General features: G+C 36.7%; 1 protein-coding gene and 1 pseudogene across 1 annotated transcript in view; both read right to left on the bottom strand.

Annotated features, from left to right (window-relative positions):
- LOC145694854 (uncharacterized) overlaps nt 1-19,797 on the bottom strand; it is an 81,770-nt gene that overhangs the window by 12,619 nt on the left and 49,354 nt on the right. The window contains exons 5-7 of the mRNA XM_081771549.1: nt 13,018-13,127; nt 9,939-10,084; nt 5,730-5,913 (exon numbers count right to left, since the gene is read on the bottom strand). Coding sequence (XP_081627675.1) covers nt 5,730-5,913; nt 9,939-10,084; nt 13,018-13,127 — 440 coding nt within the window. The remainder of the gene's footprint in view (nt 1-5,729; nt 5,914-9,938; nt 10,085-13,017; nt 13,128-19,797) is intronic.
- On the bottom strand, nt 1,735-2,954 carry LOC145694288 (uncharacterized; annotated as a pseudogene).

The raw sequence follows: 19,797 nt of genomic DNA on the forward strand, positions 1-19,797 counted from the left end.
GGCTGTTATAGTTTCCGAAATATGAGCTATCACATTTATTTAAAAAATATTTTCGTGCTTGTTTCGTCGGGGCTAATTTCACTAATATGATCGGTCTGACAAACACGTTTTTTGGAGTTGACAGTACTTTGTGTCGACTAACAGTGTCGCAAGTTTTTTTTTTTTTTTTTTTTTTTTTTTTTTAGGTTTGGGCTGTATTTGAAACAGAGTGAGACTTTCAGAAAATTTTGGAGGGCCAACTTCACATTAGCTCCCAAGTGATTGGGCCAGACGAGATTTTTATTTGGCTGGATAGTACTTTGTTTGGGCTGATTTGATCAGCATCTTTTAGCGTTTGGGGTATTATAGTTTCCGAAATGTTGGCTATTACATTTATTAAAAAGTTATTTTCGTGCTTTTTAAGTCAGGGCCAACTTTACTTACATGACATTTCTGACAAATACGTTCGTTGGAATATGCAGTACTTTCTCTCTTCTGACAGTGTGGCAAGTTTCAAGATTTGGTCTATATTTGAAACAGAGTTAGACCTTCACAAAGTTTTGGGGGGCTAACTTCTCTAATATGATCGGTCGGTTTATTGGAATTGACAGTACTTTGTGTTGACTAACAATGTTGCAAGATTCAAGATTTGGGCAATATTTGAAATAGAGTTAGACCTAAACAAATTTCGAGGGGTCAACTTCAGATTAGCCCCCAACTGATTAGCCCAGACGAGATTTTTATTGAGCTGGATAGTACTTTGGTTGAGCTGATTGGGTCAGCAAATTTTAGCGTTTGGGCTATTAAGATTTGGCTGGATTTGAAGAGAGTTAGACCCTCACATATTTGGTTGGTGGAAATAGTATGTTTTAATCTAGTAGGGGAGATTTCTTTTTATCTTATAAACTGTTTGGACTATACATCGTTGGAGCGCCAAATAGTGAAGACAGATGCAATGTTGCAACTTCCACACATTATGCCAGAGGTTTTGACACAGAATTACGTCATTATTAATTTCTACGACATTACTAAATTTACATTTGGCAGAGGCTGGAAGTGGTCACCCAAAACCATTAAAATGTAGGTCATGTAATTACGATTTCCAATTATTCACGACCGTACAGGCGGGCACCATGATCGCGTTTGGACCTGGAACATCGCCGCGGTTGTCCCAGCCTAGATACGTTCCTGGACAGAGGATGCATAAGCAAGACGAAAACCAAGACTAAATATGCAAGAAGACCAAAACTGCCAAGACTCCAGCAATAAGATTACACACTTGCCTTGATACTTTTATAAATAGACGAAAAATAGAGAAAAGCTTTAAGCTTTGAATTTATAATTTTGTATTTCGTTTTGTTTTGTCAGTTTAAGCCATGGGCATAGCAAAGGGATTCAAGTACTTCCCCATAAACATGAAGTACTCATTGTAGTCTTTTGAAATAACCGCACTAAGAAGAAGAAAAGATTGCTTTCTTATTGCTTTTCTTATATGCAGTATAATGTGGATGAGTACATTGGCTTAAAAATTACAAAGAATTGTTGATAATATTAATAATAATATAATGGAGACTAGTTAGAAGACTGTATCCTCTTTGAGACTCCATTGGGAATCAAACCTGGAGCTTTCTGCATCAAACACAGCTATATTATCCACGTATCCACAGAAGCTTACAGGGTTCATTATGAAAGTAATGAGCATTGCTTTAGAAAAACTGTTTTACTGTTCCGCTTGTTACAAATCTTTAAAATTCCTCAAAATACGCTCCTTCTGTATCGATACACTTCTGGAGACGTGTTTTCCACGCTTGGAAAGCATCTTTAAAGTCCTCGGCTGGAATGGCTTTTAAAAACCTTGTAACATAGGATTGAATGTTCTGCACGGAGTCCCAATGTTTTCCTTTGAGGTGTCTCTTCAAACGGGGAAACAAAAAAAGTCACTAGGAGCCAGGTCAGGAATATAGGGAGTGAGGGACCACTAGGATTCTGTTCCGGGCCAGGAAGTCGACGACGGTGATGGCGGTGTGACTTGGTGCATTGTCATGGAGGAGTTTCATTGAGTCTTTGATGTCACCTCGAACGCGGGCGACCCTGCGTTTCAGTCTCTTGAGCACTTCTGGATAAAATCCTTCGTTGACAAGTTGTCCTGGTGGCAAAAACTCGAAATGGATGATTCCTCGAACATCGAAGAAGACAATGAGCATGGTTTTGATTCGGGATTTGTTCATGCGCGCCTTTTTGGTGCGGGAGGAGGATGAGGTGTGCCACTCTGCACTCTGCCTTTTGGATTCTGGATCGTATTCCAACATCCAGGATTCGTCTCCAGTTACGACCGAGTCTAAAAAGTCCGGATCACTTTCACACAATGCCAACAACTCCTTGCAGCGCAAAACTCAAAGTTCTTTTTGTTCGTTCGTCAATACCTTCGGCACAAGCTTCGCACAGACCTTTCGCATTTGCAGGTCCTCAGCCACTATCCCATGTACCGCAAATATTGACATATTTAGGGTGTCTGCGATTTGTTGAATGCTCACACGCCGGTCTGAGCGCAACACTTCACGCACACGGTTAACGTTGTCGTCGGTCCTGGCCGTTGTTGGGCGTCCAGAACGGGGCTCGTCGGCGACCTCCTCTCGACTCTCCTTGAACGACTTGTGCCATTTTCCGACCTGGGATCTTGACAAACACTCCTGCTTGTAGACCTCTTTCAGCATCTGGTAAGTTTCCGTAGCATTCTTACCCAACTTGACGCAAAATTTTATGGCGCAGCGTTGTTCGAGCGAACCCTCCATCGCGCCGTGTTACAACTTGTAAAAACGTGCTTCACGCGGATCGACATCCACACGCTGTCACTGCTCGCAGCAGACTGACTCCGGGCGCGTTTGGAAGGACAGACCACCCACTATTTTTTCCGCGCCGGCAGCGCGCGCTGCGGTGGATTGTTGAGTCAGGGCAGCATCATGCTCATTACTTTCATAATGAACCCTATACGTAACAAGTAAAGAATGGATGGATATAACAATTATTTAAACATAAGTCTTCAAGGTCTGACGCAATTCAATTATGTGCGTAGTATATATAATTTTCACCAGTGTCTTATTCATAGGTTATTTTACTGTATATAGCCATTGCAATTGTAAAGTTAATGCTTTTCACAGTTTATTAAGATATTAATTGTTTTCCAGTAAAGTAAATTTAGGCGTTTAAAGCTGATAACTACTTATACAAAATTAGCACTGTCAAAAATTGAGATACACAAGATTCGGATTTAGAATTTCAACTGAAACCGAAATCCGGATTTCAGATAATAATAAAATGTCAAAAACCGAAATTCAGATTTCGGATAATGAAATGTCAAGAATCGAAAACGGATTTCGGATAATGAAATACAGAAATTTGGATATCCGGATATTGGACAGCATTAGACAAAATGTTATTTAAAAAATCAAAATTGAATTACATGAAGACGAAGAAGACATCGCATATTTGGACTTTTAGTAACTGGTTTGTTAATCAATCTCCTAAATTAGTGAGCACAAGTTTCATCTTTATTATAAATAACAAAGAACTAAAAAAAAGGAAAAATTGTACTAATTAGTAAAAGTTTCATTGAGCGCACCACTATTATTGTTAGAGATACCAAGTATCTGCGTATAGTTTTGTTTAAAGGTTCTGGTATCTCTTGTATTTAATTAGAATTTTATTATTATTATTGTTCTGATGTTCCGAGCACATGTATTCTCGAACTTAGAACCGAGAATAAACCATTACAATATGTATGAATCAGTAATTTATAAGTGCGAACAAAATTCATGTTTATTAAACCAAATTTATTTATTATATTTTTGTAGAACATAACACGTGTGATAGGATACAAAACGACGTATTAAGATAAGAAAGTATACGATTCTTTGTATTCAATTACGTACCAACAATAACACCAAGTCCGCCATGATCTTGTTTTCCATGTTTGCTGTCACTATTCAAGACAAACGCAATTACAATTTTTTTTGAGAAAATACACCGTCTCAAACATCTTAATAACCTAAACGCCTAAAGTTCTAAGCCCAATCCGCCCAAACGAAATAAAACATGGAGTCAAAAATTCTTTCTGGACAAAGACTTTGGGGCTGATCTGAAGTTAGAGCCCAAATTTTCTGAACCTCTTTATTTTGTTTCTAATGCAGCCCAAATCTTCAAACTTACTACTTGCCTAATCCACACGAATACAATCAAGACTAATAAACATTTCTTGTAGATACATGATATTAGTGAGGATAGCCCCGACAAAAAATCATTTTTGAAGAATATCTCATTTATCGGAAACTAGCCCAAAGGCCAAATACCAAAAATAGCTCAATTGGTCCAAATGGAGTACTATCCAGCCCAACATAAATCTCGTCTAGCCCAGAAGTTTCCGAAACTGTGCCTATTTCAAAGGCACCCGAAATCTTCAAACTCCCTACTAGTCAACGAAAAGCATTTTAAGCCCAGGTGGACCGTTATATTAATGAATATAGTCCCAAGTCCCGACCCAGCAAAAAAAAAAAAAAAAAAAAAGATTAAAAATTGTAATAGACCATATATCAAGAAGTAAAATAGCCCAAACGTATAAGTTGCTGACTCATTAAACACAAACGGAGTACTATCTTGCCTAATAAAAATCTCACTTGGCTCAATAAAGATATCTAGCAGATCAGCCAAATTAGTGGAGATAGCCTCGATAAAAGAAGCACGAATTTCTATTGTTAAAAATGTAATAACCCATATCTCGAGAACTGTAATAGAACTAACGCAAAAAAATTGATTACCCAATCAGCCCAAATGAAATACTATCCAGCCCAATAAAAATCTCGTCTGGCCCAAACGCTTGGAAGGCTAACTTGAAACTAGATCCCCAGATTTTGTGTAGGTCTAACTCTCTTTCCAATACAGCCCAACTCTTCAAACTTCCTACGCTGCTAGTCGACATAGAATAGGGCCTACTGCTAATTCCAATATCGTATTGTCAGACATGCCATATTAGAGAAGTTAGCCCCCCAAAATAAAAGAAAAATAACTTTTTAATAAATATAACACCCCATATTGCGGAAACTAAAATAGCTCAAACGCTAAACGATGCTGACCCAATCAGCCCAAACGAAGTACTATCTAGCCCAATAAAAATCTCGTCTGGTCCAATCACTTGGTTGCTAATGTGAAGCTGGCCACCCAAAACTTTGTGAGGGTCTAATTCGTTTCAAAGACAGCCCAAATATTGAAACTTGCAACATTGTTAGTTGACACGAAGTACTGTCAATTCCAACAAATGTATTTGTCAGACCGATCAAATTAGTGAAGTTAGCCCCGACGAAACAAGCACGAAAATATTTTTACTAAATATAATAGCCCATATTTCGGAAACAATAATAGCCCAAACGCTAAAAGTTGCTGACCCAATCAGCCCAAACGAAGTACTATCCAGCCCAATAAAAATCTCGTCTGGCTCAATCACTTGGGGCTAATGTGAAATTGGCCCCCAAAATTTTGTGAAGCAGAGACATTCTGTTTCTGATTAACTTGCATGCCTAAAAACTGGAATACGATGCGTATGCAATTAATCCAAAATCTAGAGAGTTCTAAAAGAGATTATATTGCCTTATTTTACAGTGAAATGAATACAAAAGTTTGTAGAGATAATAAACAGAATACCTTCGTATAAATTCCTTTCCTGGGAATTCTACAATTATTTTATAAAAGAAATTATCTACCTAATTGGAGTAGGCCGTAGATCGAGTTTCAATGTCCAGAACAATGGACTTCCAAAAAAATTTCCAGCTGGAGCTAATATACCAGTGTTCGTCCCAATAGTCACGTCTGCGCAGTTCCTATAAGTTTCTGGATCTCCACAGCCAAGAGCTTCTGTTCCATTCTCACATGTTCCCCACATGTTGCCTGTAAAGCAAAACAACATTATGGTTTTTTATCCAACTGTAGTAAACTATTTTAGAAATTAACTTAAAGTATTTAGAAAGTGTATTCCGTTAATTAGAAAAATCAAATTAAAATGGCTTCACAGAAACAATTATGTTGTTATACTACTATGTTGAATTATGTTTTATTTCGTTTTTGTTTTTTTTCTTTTGCTACATTTCAACATGTAAACGCAAATTGATGTTTATTTATTATCTTTGCATTCGAATCAAATTTGATTAATGATATTACAATCAACATTTAATTAACAGCAACCATGAAAATATATTTGACCAATTGAGAGCCCTCTCCGCTTGTCTACTGGCTAGCGCGTCCACCTTCGGGGGATATGGACAAAATTTCGTTGCCCAAAAGCTCGCGTGGACGAAACCTCAACTTCCTAAACCTCGCATGGACAAAACTTCGCGGAGCAAAATCTCGCTCGGCCAAAACCTTGCGGAATGAAACCTCTTTATAAAATTTACCCAATGAGTTTCTTAATATACAATTCCATATTACAAATTACTACTACTAATACTACTACTACTACAACAACAACAACAACAACAACTAATAATAATAATAATAATAATAATAATAATAATAATAATAATAATAATAATTATTATTATTATTATTATTATTATTATTATTATTATTATTACTATTATTATTACTATTATTATTATTATTATTATTATTATTATTATTATTATTATTATTATTATTATTATTAAGCTTATGATGCAAGGGGGACATTTATACAAAAACCTCAAGGTTTTACGTGTATTAGTTGTTGTCGTTGAGTTGATTTATCGTCCATTTCAGCAGCGAGGCTATATGAGACGGGACCTACTGATTAACGTGGAATCCGAACCACATGAGCTCACACCGGGAATAGAACCCTGGTCTCCTACGCCAAAAGGCTTATGTGTAATAGTTTCGCAGATCTGGCAAAGGCGGAGAAAACCTCAAGCTTCCCCTTCTCGAAACCCTTTTTTAGGAGATGTATTTCGCAGCGTCTAACGTTTTCGGAGATATGACGAATGAGAAAAATTCATTCAAGCCCCCCTTCTCAACCCCTCTTTGGACACATATTTCGTAATACATCGTCCTATTGTACGATGTAAGAAAAATATGCAAAATTTTCAAGGTTCTAGGCTAATAGTTTCGGAGATCTGGGGATTGATAAAAATATTCAAGTATTATCTCCTCCACAAAATACGGAATGTATTGTACAAGGAGAACATTTATACAAGGTTTCAAGGTTTCATGTATAACATTTTCGGAGATTTGGCGAGTGACCAAAAAAATCAAGCCCACTCAAATTCCCCCTTAGGATGCATATTTCGATAAACATAATCTTACTCTACGATGCAATACACAAAATCTTAAAGTCCTACGCTTAATAGTTTCGAAGATCTGGCGAACGCCTAAAACATAACACAAACCCGTCTTACCTACTCTCTCGGGTGCAAAAGGAATATTTGTACAAATTTTCAAGAGTCTATGATTAATATTTTCATAGATCTGTTTATACTAAATGAGTCAGTGGAGTTATACTTTCGTTATATATTAATTACCAAAGCACGCGTTAGAATTTTATTCTCTTCAGTATTTTAATGCAAATATGTATTCTAAATATTCTACATCGAAGAAATCGTTGTGATAAGGTTTTATTCTGACGACATTTTTATTCCTAGGCCAAATTATGTCCCGTGTAGTTTAGGCCAGGTGAGATTCTATGTCGCGAAATTTAAGACCGCGAGATTTTGGCCAGGCGGGATTTTGGGACGCGAGGTTTTGGGCGGCGAGGTTCTGCCCGGGAGAGATTTTGGGCCACGAGAATTTGGCCAGGCGTGGTTTTGGTCCACGAGGTTTTCGCCGCGAGATTCTGGCCGCCATGTTTTGTACCCAAACCGAATTTTCGTACCCCTTGTTATGAGTACGATTTCTGGTAAGAGAGCACAAAAATTTAATTTTATCATAATTCATTTGCATTAATTATACGTCTTCTTTAATCTAAAGAACATAATCGTGCATCGTTAAACTGAAAAGAGTGCAACTGAGAGTCGAAGATTATTTGTGATAATGTTTTCTTTCATCTAAAATACAGTTTAGTTCTACAGAATTCGCTTCAAAGTGCATAAGAAGGGGGGTAAATATTTAACAATATTATTAGAGTACACAGGAGAAGAAGTGTTCGAAAATGGAAGAAATGGATATGAGTAAATGTAAATCCTCATGTGTAGTTTTCGAAAAAGTCGAGAAAGACGAATCTTCTGTAAACTAAAACTTGATACTCTGTGATGATAAGCACAAAATCTGTTAATAGGAAACTAATACTAAATTATACCGTGATCAAGGTTTTTGTACCATCAAATGGTACGAGGTAGAGGTTTGTATGGGATGGAATTTTTAGCCCGGGCCCGGCCCGACCCGTGAATTTACAATGTGGGACCCGACCCGAGTCCGAAATATGTTTTAGTATTTAGGCCCAAGCCCGGCCCAAGCTCGTGTGATAATCAAATGAACCCGAAATAAGCCCGAATTACAGAAACTTTATAATTTACACAAAATTGTATTTTTATTTACAGCAATTAGAGATTTAATTTTGCTATGTACTTTAAAAGTTCTCCAAAAAAAAAAAAACGGTCCAAACGTCCAATGAATATCGTTGTACAGTACACTTACAAAGTTAGGTCCGAAAAGGACCGAAAAATATGGTTGTATATTTAAAACTTTAAGGCCCGGGCCCGACGTGATATATGCTTTGTAGGCCCGAGATCGTCCCGCTTGTCGGGTCGGGCTAAAGCCCGTGGGCTCGACCTGAGCCCGTGGAGACCTCTAGTACGAGGACAGGATACATTATGGTGAATGAGATCTAACCCAAAATTATGACCATTTCTTAAACTTTTATTTTGATTAGTGATAATATTGTTCAAAGATCAGATGTACATTAAAGATAAGGCAACATCGAGCTGAACAGAATAATTTGTTCGAGAGTAAATTCTTATGCATTGCTTTTGAAAAAATCGAGAAAATATTTTCGACGTTCTTTGTCAGTAATAATTGTTAGTTTTTATTCTATTGGAACTATTTATTTATTTATTTATTTATGTAATGTTCTTTGTCTTCTCCAAAAGAACATACACTCTTGACAGTCACACACACGCTACCCATAAATCTAAATATATATATATAAAAGTAAAAGTGACTATATTTGTGAATTAATAACTGTAGAACCACCCGAAAGGTCTCGATAAAATTTTCAATATACAGTAGATGAAATTCTGGCCTGGGATTTTTTTTTTTTTTTATCATTTCACTTTGACAATGCATTTTAGGGGAGGGTATATATAAAATAAATAAATAAAACTTAATAACTCTTGAACCACGAGACTGATCTCGATCAAATTTGCCACACGGATGAGGTTCGGGTTTGGGAAGTTTATAGCATTTCACTTTGACGGTGAAACTTAGGAGAGGGAGAGGGGGGAAATTTATTTTAAAATGACCGATATTAGTGTCGAATAAATGGTTTTCGGGGTAACTAAGATCAACAGTGACACATCTGATGTCATTTAAATCCAAATTCAGCCCCCATTAGTATTTTATGTCCATAATGGAACGTATTTTCCCCATGCGAATAATGGGTATTCATAAAACTCATCTGAGCTTTAGCGGGAATAAAATTTCCTAATGATTCACTGATCTATAGGATAAACAGTGGTTACTTGATCTTGAAAATATTAAGCCTTGAAGAACAGAATTTTCTTCTTGTGTTTATCTTATGATTATGCACTGAGTTTAAAGGAGACAGTCATGATTAAATAGATGATAATATTGGAAGCGGAAGAAAATCTCCACACACAATGTTTGTCCACCACAAAAGTTCACCCGAGCTGGGATCATACCAGGGACAACACACACTAGCGATGATCATTCTACCACCGAGCTACCGCGGCCCCTGATAACATAATTGATAAATCTATTACTATGCTTACCTGTATGATAGTTCCATTGGATAACGCATTGTGTGCAAGTGATGTAACGAGGGAGTTTTATTTGATACTTGAAAATGCCTCTCTTCTTCGAATCTGGTGGAATAATGAAGCGCGTTCCAGATTCATCCGATAAGTACAAAGGGTATCTAAAATTAATATCATAGTAATGTGTAGTATTAATAAAACAAGAACACTAAATGAAAAATTTACCACTTGAAAAAACTCACAAAATAAATTAATGAAGTTAGCATTACAATTTGCTAATATTTAATAAAACTAAATTTAATGACACTTTTGTCATTTATATTATTATTATTATTTTATTTATTTATTTATTTATTTATTTATTTTGGAACTTCGTGGCATTACTAGAAAATAAGCAAACAATCCATTAAGTAAGGTTGATTTACACTGCAGTGGAGGATCCAAGAGGAACGGCGGGGTTAACTGTCCCCGAATTTTGATATAAAACTCCATTTTCGAGCCTACGTTCATCATCCAGGGGGCGATCCGCTCTGTCCAAACTGCTCTCCTGGATCCCCTACTAGTGAACTACATAAAGTGTATACTTACAGATTAAAATTTCTATTAACAGTAAAATGTTTACATTGCTGTGACATTCTAATATGCAAATAACCCTTCTGAGGAACATAACATATTTTTAAAGCAAAAAGCATTATCCAAAATGCAGGAACACAAGAAGTAATTATATGAAACTGCAAAATATCCACATTATTTTGTTTGTTTGTTAGGAACGGCTTTTGATCTTAACATCAACGAAGTCTTATTATGACCCTTAATTTATGTCTTAATTTTGAAATAGCACTTCTTTAGTATTTTAATCTTCTTATAAATGTTATAAGAAATACGATACTTTCTGCTAGAAAAAAATCAGAATTAGTTATTCCGTCTTAAGTTTTCAAACTCATTACATGGAAATTAACTTATATAATATAATGTAAATCAACATCCAACTACAAAATGGAAAAGGCACACAATCCTCAATTTGTTGAACATTTTACTCAGATTCTCTCCATCATATTCAGGATCACTCTGACATCCATTGCTTTGATCTTTTTACTGGATACTGCCCTTCAACTGGCGTTAGATTTGGCCTTGGATCCACCCTCATAAACCATACCAACTAATATACTCCACAAATCTCTAACAAGTCTGGTGTAGGGTATATTTGGGGGGGGGCCTTCTTTGGAACAACATGTATGTTATGGTTCGTCAGCCAACCGAGTGTTTTCTGCTCATAATGGTTGCTCGCAAGGTAGGGCCAAAAGATAATTTTGTCAAGCCGGTGGTATTCGTTGGTGAATGAAACTATTTTTTTTTTCATACAATTGTTTATGTATGTTTTGACAGTGATGGCTGGAATCCCAATAGACCCTATGTAAGTCCTACGGTATCCTTTAACGAGACAGCTACACAGACAAGGACGCGTTTGGGATTTTATTCAGTGGCTTTAATCTGACGTCATCTGATATCGACGCAGCACTAGCGATGTAAAATCCAGCGTTTGCTACATCTCCAAAGTATTTCTCGTCGTCCATAATGATAGTCGTTTTACTATTCACAAGCTTCTGTCACAGTTTGCAAGACTTTTTATTAACGTGTATCTGTTCGAGTTGTTTTTCACTGTACTTAAGTGGTTTTAGTCGGAAATTCACAACTTTCAGATTGTACTATAATGCATTGAACAATGCAACCTGTTCGTCTGACCCAGGTATAAGTATTTGGAAGTTGTGCAGAAACTATTTACTTGCCCGTTATTTATGTATGGTTATCATAATAACGGAAACACTGAAGAAAATGCAACTTATTATTAGTCTGCACGACATCTCTGTTTGTTCGTGAAGAGGAGACGTGTAGGCCTAAATCGTTTACAGAGAAATATTCTGTTATCCCTCTTTGTATTGTAATACCCAGTTCTGTCGGCGAGGATGGGAGAGGATATCTGCTCTGCATTATGAGCTCATAAACTGACCAAAGATTTTAATAATGTTGAAGTCTGAGTTTAAGAGAGCTAGGAAAGATGTACTTTACTCCGATGTTCAAGAAATCACGTGTCAAGGGCTTCAGTAGTGTGAATTGTCAGCTCAGAAAGATGCATTGTTGGTTGGTAACATCAGCTGGAGTTTAAGATTCACGTGGTCACCTAAAATGTCAGAATAATCACAGGTAGTAATGCGTCCTGTAAGCACACTCACAGGACACATGAAATTCGAAGAAGTTGCTGTCTACGACCATCCTGAAGAGTAGCGAAAAGGGAGTTCGGACCATTAACTTTTTTTTAGACGTACGATATGGCTGACCTATTGTGTGAAACTAACGTAAGTTGAAAAAGACTCACTGGACCGTACCAGTTGGCGACCGTCATCTTTGCATGTTCTCGACTCGATTTTTTTGACTCTTCTTGTTGGTGGTGATCAGAGATTGGGAATTGCAACATCACTGCAGATCTTCAGGTATCGATCTGTGGTTATTGCAATAACCATGTTCCTGGCTAATTACTTGCGCTCCAATTGCCGTACAATCTTGATGATAATCCCCTCCAATGCTCGGTGATCCTTGTCACTGGAGCTTTTCTTTCATTCATTATTGGTCTTCACTCATGTTGTTTTCCCACATGAGTTTTGTAGATCTTGTTACTCCGGGCAGCACACTGGTCACCACAGATACACTTTCTACACTAAGCGTCTCCTCACAACGTGATCTCTCTGAAACGCAGAAAGGTCTGCTGTTTTGAATGCGTCACCAAAATGTACCTGATTCAACATGTCTCCGTTCTACCTCAAGTGACGTAGCTTACTACAGACGATAATCTAATGCACCACTTACAACAGTCAAGCGCAGCACACGTATTCACAGTACGTGTTGCGAACTCCAGATGTTTAAATTATTTTGATGGTCATGTATGACTCAAAATGTAAGCGATATTGTTAAATGTAGAGTTGTAATTCCTTTTTAGAATAAAATAAAGCAGAAATATTATCTTAATAATATTATAGGTTTAAATTAACATTAAGGATCCAGATAGAAAGTAAATTGTATAATTAAGTAATGTCCTTACTTGTCAAAGCAGTCTTGGGTGGCTTCTCTATTTGGATTGTTGTTCGGACAAAGAAAAAATTCAAAATATCCTAAATGATTTGTTGTCAGCTCAATCTCTATATCAATGACCTATTAAAATATAATTAAAAGTAGAGTAAATAAGATACAAACATTTCTCAAATGATAAATTGACATTGTTCGAAATTGAAAGAAAATGATTCGTTACACTCCTAGTGTCTTACTGCTTTCTGAGATATTATTTTATGTACGTAAAGTAAGTTATACACTGCTGTTTGTGAAAACTTCAACTCCAAGGGAGAATGATGAGATTGTGTCCGAACTCACATGCTTTGTATGTCAGTGTATGACGTACGAATGTTTAGAATTCAGAAGGACGACGTATGCTTTAGCTCAGGAGGGTTCTGTGTTTAGTGCGCAGAGTAGTACTCTTAGAAGGGGCTTACGCAACATTTAGGAGCACAGTGAGTACATATAAAGTCATCACGAGGGTTCAAGCTCCCAAGTTCATATCATTTCGAGCGTTTTGGCCAATGTTTATTTTTGTATAATATCTCGGTCAAGGGGAGGTTAAAACCCAGAACTCCCTTCCTTGCGTATGCAATGCCAGTGAGGATAAACGAACAGGAAAGGGGTCACTAAGTCTCTCAATATTAAAAAGTCCAATACAATGAGATGACCGTGTTCGGACAGGGATGTATAATCAGCCTACAGGAAGGCGGTTTGTACCACGAAAAAAGTATGAGTAACAATAGAGGACATTCAAGGGCGCCGATTTCTCGGGGGGGGGGGGCATTCAGATTCAGAAGGCATATATATGATTTTAAGACGAATTGCATTCAAATTATGCCAAATATTGTATATTTATAAATACAATAGGAGACCCACATGAGCTTTGGGGGGAGCCTAGGATCGGCGCCATTGAGGACATTATGTTTTATCCTGTTATCTTTTACACAGTTTAGTGTTTGAATGATAAAGGTTGGGCTACTATTTTAGGAGATACAAGCATTCAAACCAAGACTACCTTTAGCCTCTAGCTGCCATATTGGATGGCCGCCATTTTTATATCCCAAGGGTGACAAGGTAACAACCGTCGAATTCTCATCTAGAATTGTTCCATGAATAAGAAAATGAAAAAAGAAAAAAAATGCGAGATCAGCCTTGGAATTGAGAGATCTGCAGTATCACTTCAAAACTCTACGTGTAACATGAGTTAAAATCCTGGTACGAATGAATTCATTCATCACCTATGTAGCTTCCTTGTTTGGGATTCGAACTTTTTCTTCTTTACTTACGAGTAAAATATATTTATTCTTTATATGATCGCAACTATTTTTAAAAAGCAACCTAAAACATAAAAATATTGATACAAAAATTGCTTTGAAAATTAATATTTTTCTTAATTTTTAAGTGCTGCTGTACGGGATTAAAAACTCTGTCTAGTAAAATATAAATGTAACCAATATAAATTCCATTGAAGTAAATCATTTCATTAGAAACTTGGAAGCCTTTCAAGTGTTATATTAGGATAATAACTCTGCATTTCTGCACCACATTTCGTTAAGGAGGTGGAATATACGAGGGTGAGTCAAAAATTATCTACATTTTTGTCATAACTTTTCTTACATTGCTCACTTTGTCTTCTGCCCTGGCATATTTTATTGTTATATTATTGTGGTAATGCTGTGAAAGTGTGATATTAATTCTTCCATTTTTCTTCCTTCTGTTGCAGATATATCATGGCTGTTCCATTAGAAGTTTGCACCAAAGAGGAACAACGAGCAATGATCCGATTCCTCTGATCGGAGGGTGTCAAAGGTTCAGACATTCATCGCAGACTATCATCGCAATATGGGAGAAGTGCATTATCACGTAAAACTGTGTTTTTGTGGCTCGAGAAGTTTAAAAGTGGTCGAACAAGTGTAAAGCATGAAGAGGGAGCAGGACGGCCATCAACCTCCACTACAGATGACAACATTCAGCAAGCTCGAGAGATGGTTTTGGCCAATAGGCCAATCATTATCGATGAGGTAGCAGCTGCTTTGAACATCAGTCATGGCTCTGCCCATCAAGTCATTCACGACGAGCTCGGTTTTCATAAAGTCTGTGCACGATGGGTAAAAAGAAAGCTTACTGCAGAACACAAGCTCACTCGTGTTAGAGTCTGTCTGTCTGTCAAGCTGAAATTTGAGTTATTGGAACACCCTCCCTACAGCCCAGACCTAGCTCCATCTGACTTTCACTTTTTTGGGTCACTCAAGGTTGCTTTGCGTGGTCGCCGATTTGTCTCAGATTTAGACGTGCAAAATGCGGTGCAAAAGTGGCCTCACGAGCAACCGAAAACTTTTTATTTGGAAGGAATACGTAAGCTCGTTGACCGTTGGGCCAAATGCATTGATAAGGAGGGAGATTACGTAGAAAAATGATGTGCATAGTATAACCCTAGCTTCATGTAAATAAACTGTAGAATGAAAAGTGTAGATAATTTTTGACTTTCCTCGTATTTTGAAATAATACGAGTATGCAATTCAACAGATAGGCTATAGTGGGTTGTCTACAACAGTGCTATTCAATTGGGGGTACGCGAAGATCTTGTGGGGGTACGTAATGCTGCTTCTGGGGGTCTGCTGGAAATGTTTGTTGACAGTTCACTGCAAATGAAATCCGATAACTTGTCAGTTTGTGACTTTTTTTTATTTATGATCGAAAAGAGTACAATGAAATTAATGAGAGTGCTATTTCACAATTTCTTTCATTTTCGTCAACATCTTTGTGTGAACAGAGTTTCTCTGCATTAACATCAATAAAAACGAAGCACAGAAATTGCTTGAATCCAGAATCAGCTCTGATTCTCGCACTCACGAAGATTGACCAAGGATAGAGGAGTTGGCGTTCCGGAAACAAGCTCAGTCATCTCATTAACAGGTTAGTTCTAAAGTTATTTTTAGTTGTTTTGAATTTTTAACATTGTCCTCAGTGTACGAATATTAGGGAGGATGAGAGGAGAGTCCTCTCAGTAGAGCTGGATGTCTCTCCTGTTTTGAAATTCTCATCTTAATTTTTTTCGGATACGCACTTTATCCCCCTCTAAATAGTCTTTTGATGGGCACACTGTGTTTTGTTGGGTCTCTATTTGCCCCCTTTTTAATCTACAGAACATGTGTATTAAGTTAATTTCATGTAATTTCTTTTAAACAGCTAACGGGGTACACAATTGGATAACGAACTGTGTCTAGGGGTACGCGAGAAAAAAGGTTGAATAGCACTGGTCTACAATATATAAACTTACCCACGAAGAAATATTTTAATTGTATCGACTTTGTTCTTGATTGTTCAAGGACGGATCTCAAACTCATTCTTTTTACTTTTATTTTTATTTTTACTTTTATTTTTATTTTTATTTTTATTTTACGTTTTCATAAGAATTTGTATATACCCGTTTTCAATAACTATATATATATATATGTTTACTGTAGAGGAATGTATTTTCTAAGCGAATACAATATGTAGCACATGAAAATGGTGGAATGTACCACTTGAATAGAGAGTCGAAAATAGTTATTTTGTTCCCGAAACCTGGGGCTTGACACAACTAACAATTTGCCAACGTGTGATCTAACATGGAAACCACTGTAGTCTAAACGGTAATGTAATTCAAGAACAGATTCAAAATTGAGCCGTGAACCGAGAATTTAATAGCTAAGTGAGACATGTAACTTTGGCTGCATGAATTCCCACCTAAATAATTATTCCCAGTTTGTTTTAATAATTATGTCGTAAAACTCACTTAATGAATACACAGATAAAAAAGTTTTAGCTTCTTTTTTAAGATAATAAAATCGGCTTGTTTGAACAAACTGTTACATTAAAATCTATTGAGGTACATAAACAATCTGCTGTATTCGATCCTTTCATTTTCTTTCTTCTAAGTCGTTATCAATTGGTTCAGTCTCTAAAGCCACATGCCTGTCTTCTGTTGTCAAGGAGTTACGGCGAAAAGTATCTTGATCATGATCATAATAAACAAAGGACAAATTTGAAAAATCTGATGTTAACTCTAAGCCTGATTCTTCCATTCGACTTACACTTTCCGCAGAACTATGTCTTACATGTCTAGTAGCATGTGCATTGGACTCATTGTTAGGGCGAGGATTGTGGTCGGTATCTGTTAGCAGTCCATAATTAGGAGATATATGTACTACGTATTCCTGTCTATACCACCTATACCACGTTCTTGTATGATGTCTAAGAACCAAGAAAAGCCATATATTATAAGCCAGTAGAAGTGTTCCCATTACAGCAAAAAGACCAATGGATGTCCACTTGGCTGTAGGAAATTCATCAAAGTCTTTGTTATAATAAAACTTAGCACCCCTATAACACAAATGAGCGGTTAGACTTGTTAACGGAGTCAATACAATAAAAGAACAAGTATCAAAACACAAATTTCTACTGTCTGCAATATTATCAGGGTTCTTGAACCAGACACAACAAGACTCCAGAGGACGATATTTTGGTACCAATACAGTTAGATACTGGAAGCCACAAATTTCACAAGAATTAGTTCTGCTCTCGTCTAACCACTTCTCCAAGCAGCTGAGGTGCATAAGGCCCATCGTTCCTTTACATAAGCACGGACTTTCCAACTTTTCTTTGCTCTCCGAATCATGGCATATCCTACAAATTCTCGAGCTGCTCCTGCGGAGATTCTTAGTTCGTTTGGATTTACTTAGACGTGTCTCAGCTACCTTATCCTTGGCGTTTTCGGTGTTCCGTTCTTGTTGGCTCGTACTGTTCCTTCGAGACAAGGACAAACCGCGAAGTCTTTGGAATCTTCTTGTCTGATTTTGGTTAGAAGTACGCACTTCGGCCATTAATTTATTTACACCTTATCGCTTTTACAAATGTTGAAATATCTATACACTATATCTTTAGATTTCCATTGTTTCGAAAGATTTACTAATCCACGGTTACACTAAACAATGGAAACTAATTTTGTAATTTGTTCAAAGTATAAGTAATTTCTTAATGATATAGCCTAATTGAGACTTTTTTTTTACCTCACAACATATAAAACTCGTGCGAAACTTAGATACCTTCTTAACAACGAAATAAACTTAGATACCTTCAATATACCCTGACAACTTGACAGCATTAAAAAAAGAAAAGTCATGTCACGCTATGGCACATAGCACACGATGCTCGACAACCATCATGTACATTGTGCCAGCTGAATTAAGTTATTTACTGAAAACACTTCACTATATTGTATTTAATTAATCATTTATCATTTTTAACTTCATAATCTCAACAATGACATATAATACAGAACTTGTGGTCCTCCAATGCTTACACACTCTTACAGAAGTCGCACATAAGTTCTTTTTTCACACGTTTTCAATTACGTTCTTACGTTTTCAATTCTTGTTTGTTGATTAAGGACCCAAATACATAATTATGCTGTTCTTTAGTTTTCTTCTCGTTTAGTTCTTCCACTACTATTTGAAGGTTGACTATTGACGATAACTATCTTTAGTGCTTTTTACAAAAAAAAAATAAAATAATAATATAAAAAAATCAGAAAAATAAAAATAAAAAAATAATAAAAATAAAAATAGAAATAAAATAAAATGATGATGACGATACTGATATTGTGTTTCTGTATGATGTTCCCTTTCCTCAAGACTATGATTGCGTGAATGTGTCACTGATTGCTGAACGCGAACCCACCGGGCCCAGATGGGTAAGCTGTCAACACTCACCGACCCATCCACTACACCAATCATCTCCGGAAAATAGAACTCAAATTGACCCAAAATGTGAAGATTTCTAAGCCTCTCTCATTATCACTCGCAGTCCAGTATCCTGATCCGCAGTTCATAGCCTGCATCCCATCGCGAGATAAGGTTACAAACCACAATCCGACAGAACAAGACACTGACCCAGGAGTGAAACTGACGGTGAGTGCTTCGAAAGTCTAAATGGTTGTAGATACTAACCCAGATAAAAAAATCTCAAATCGAATCTAAAACGCGCAACGGGATGGAATTTCGAAAAAGAAAACTGAATGCCAAAATGAATTTTGTCGATCTTATTAACGAAGTGAAATTTCCTGGCAGGTCTGTGATTCCAACCCCGGTCACACTACGTGAAATCGATTCTATACGTCTCAAGATGCTATAATATACTTTCGTTACATTATTCGCGTACTGCTTTTCAAAACTCTACTTTCTGAGTACTACCAATACTATTGAAGTTACTTTACTACATAGATTTAAGTAATCAGCTCTGCACTGGATAATGAAAGATTTTGTTTCGACTCGCATACTTTATTTACACTAACTGCTTGTAAGATGCGAAACAAGCCAAACGAAACAGAAAACAAAAGTCGCAAAGGTTAATCCATACAAATTGAATGCTTTACATAGCTGAATGGATAATTTTATCATTTGATTACATATTCTCTTCACATCTCATGAATAAGCTTTACATTCGTTTAGTTTAGTCGTTTAAAAAGGACAATTTGAAAATAACGACATTTACTACAAATCATATTAGCCTTGTACTACACATGCACTACTTATTACGGCTGTGTGCTACATACTTTACTTTCATTTCTTAGTATTTCTCTCTTTAGATACCGTTGTGCAAGTGGGGTCCGCGAGGAGGATTTATACCAACAGGGTGACCTCCCTTGTATGAACTCAGACCTATCCACTTTGATTCCCACAACAAAACATTTTATCTCGAGACAATACATACACATACTGAATTCACA

This window comes from Thermobia domestica, chromosome 9, assembly GCF_964235325.1.
Source record: "Thermobia domestica chromosome 9, izTheDome1.hap1.1, whole genome shotgun sequence".
In the NCBI taxonomy this organism is placed as follows: domain Eukaryota; kingdom Metazoa; phylum Arthropoda; class Insecta; order Zygentoma; family Lepismatidae; genus Thermobia; species Thermobia domestica.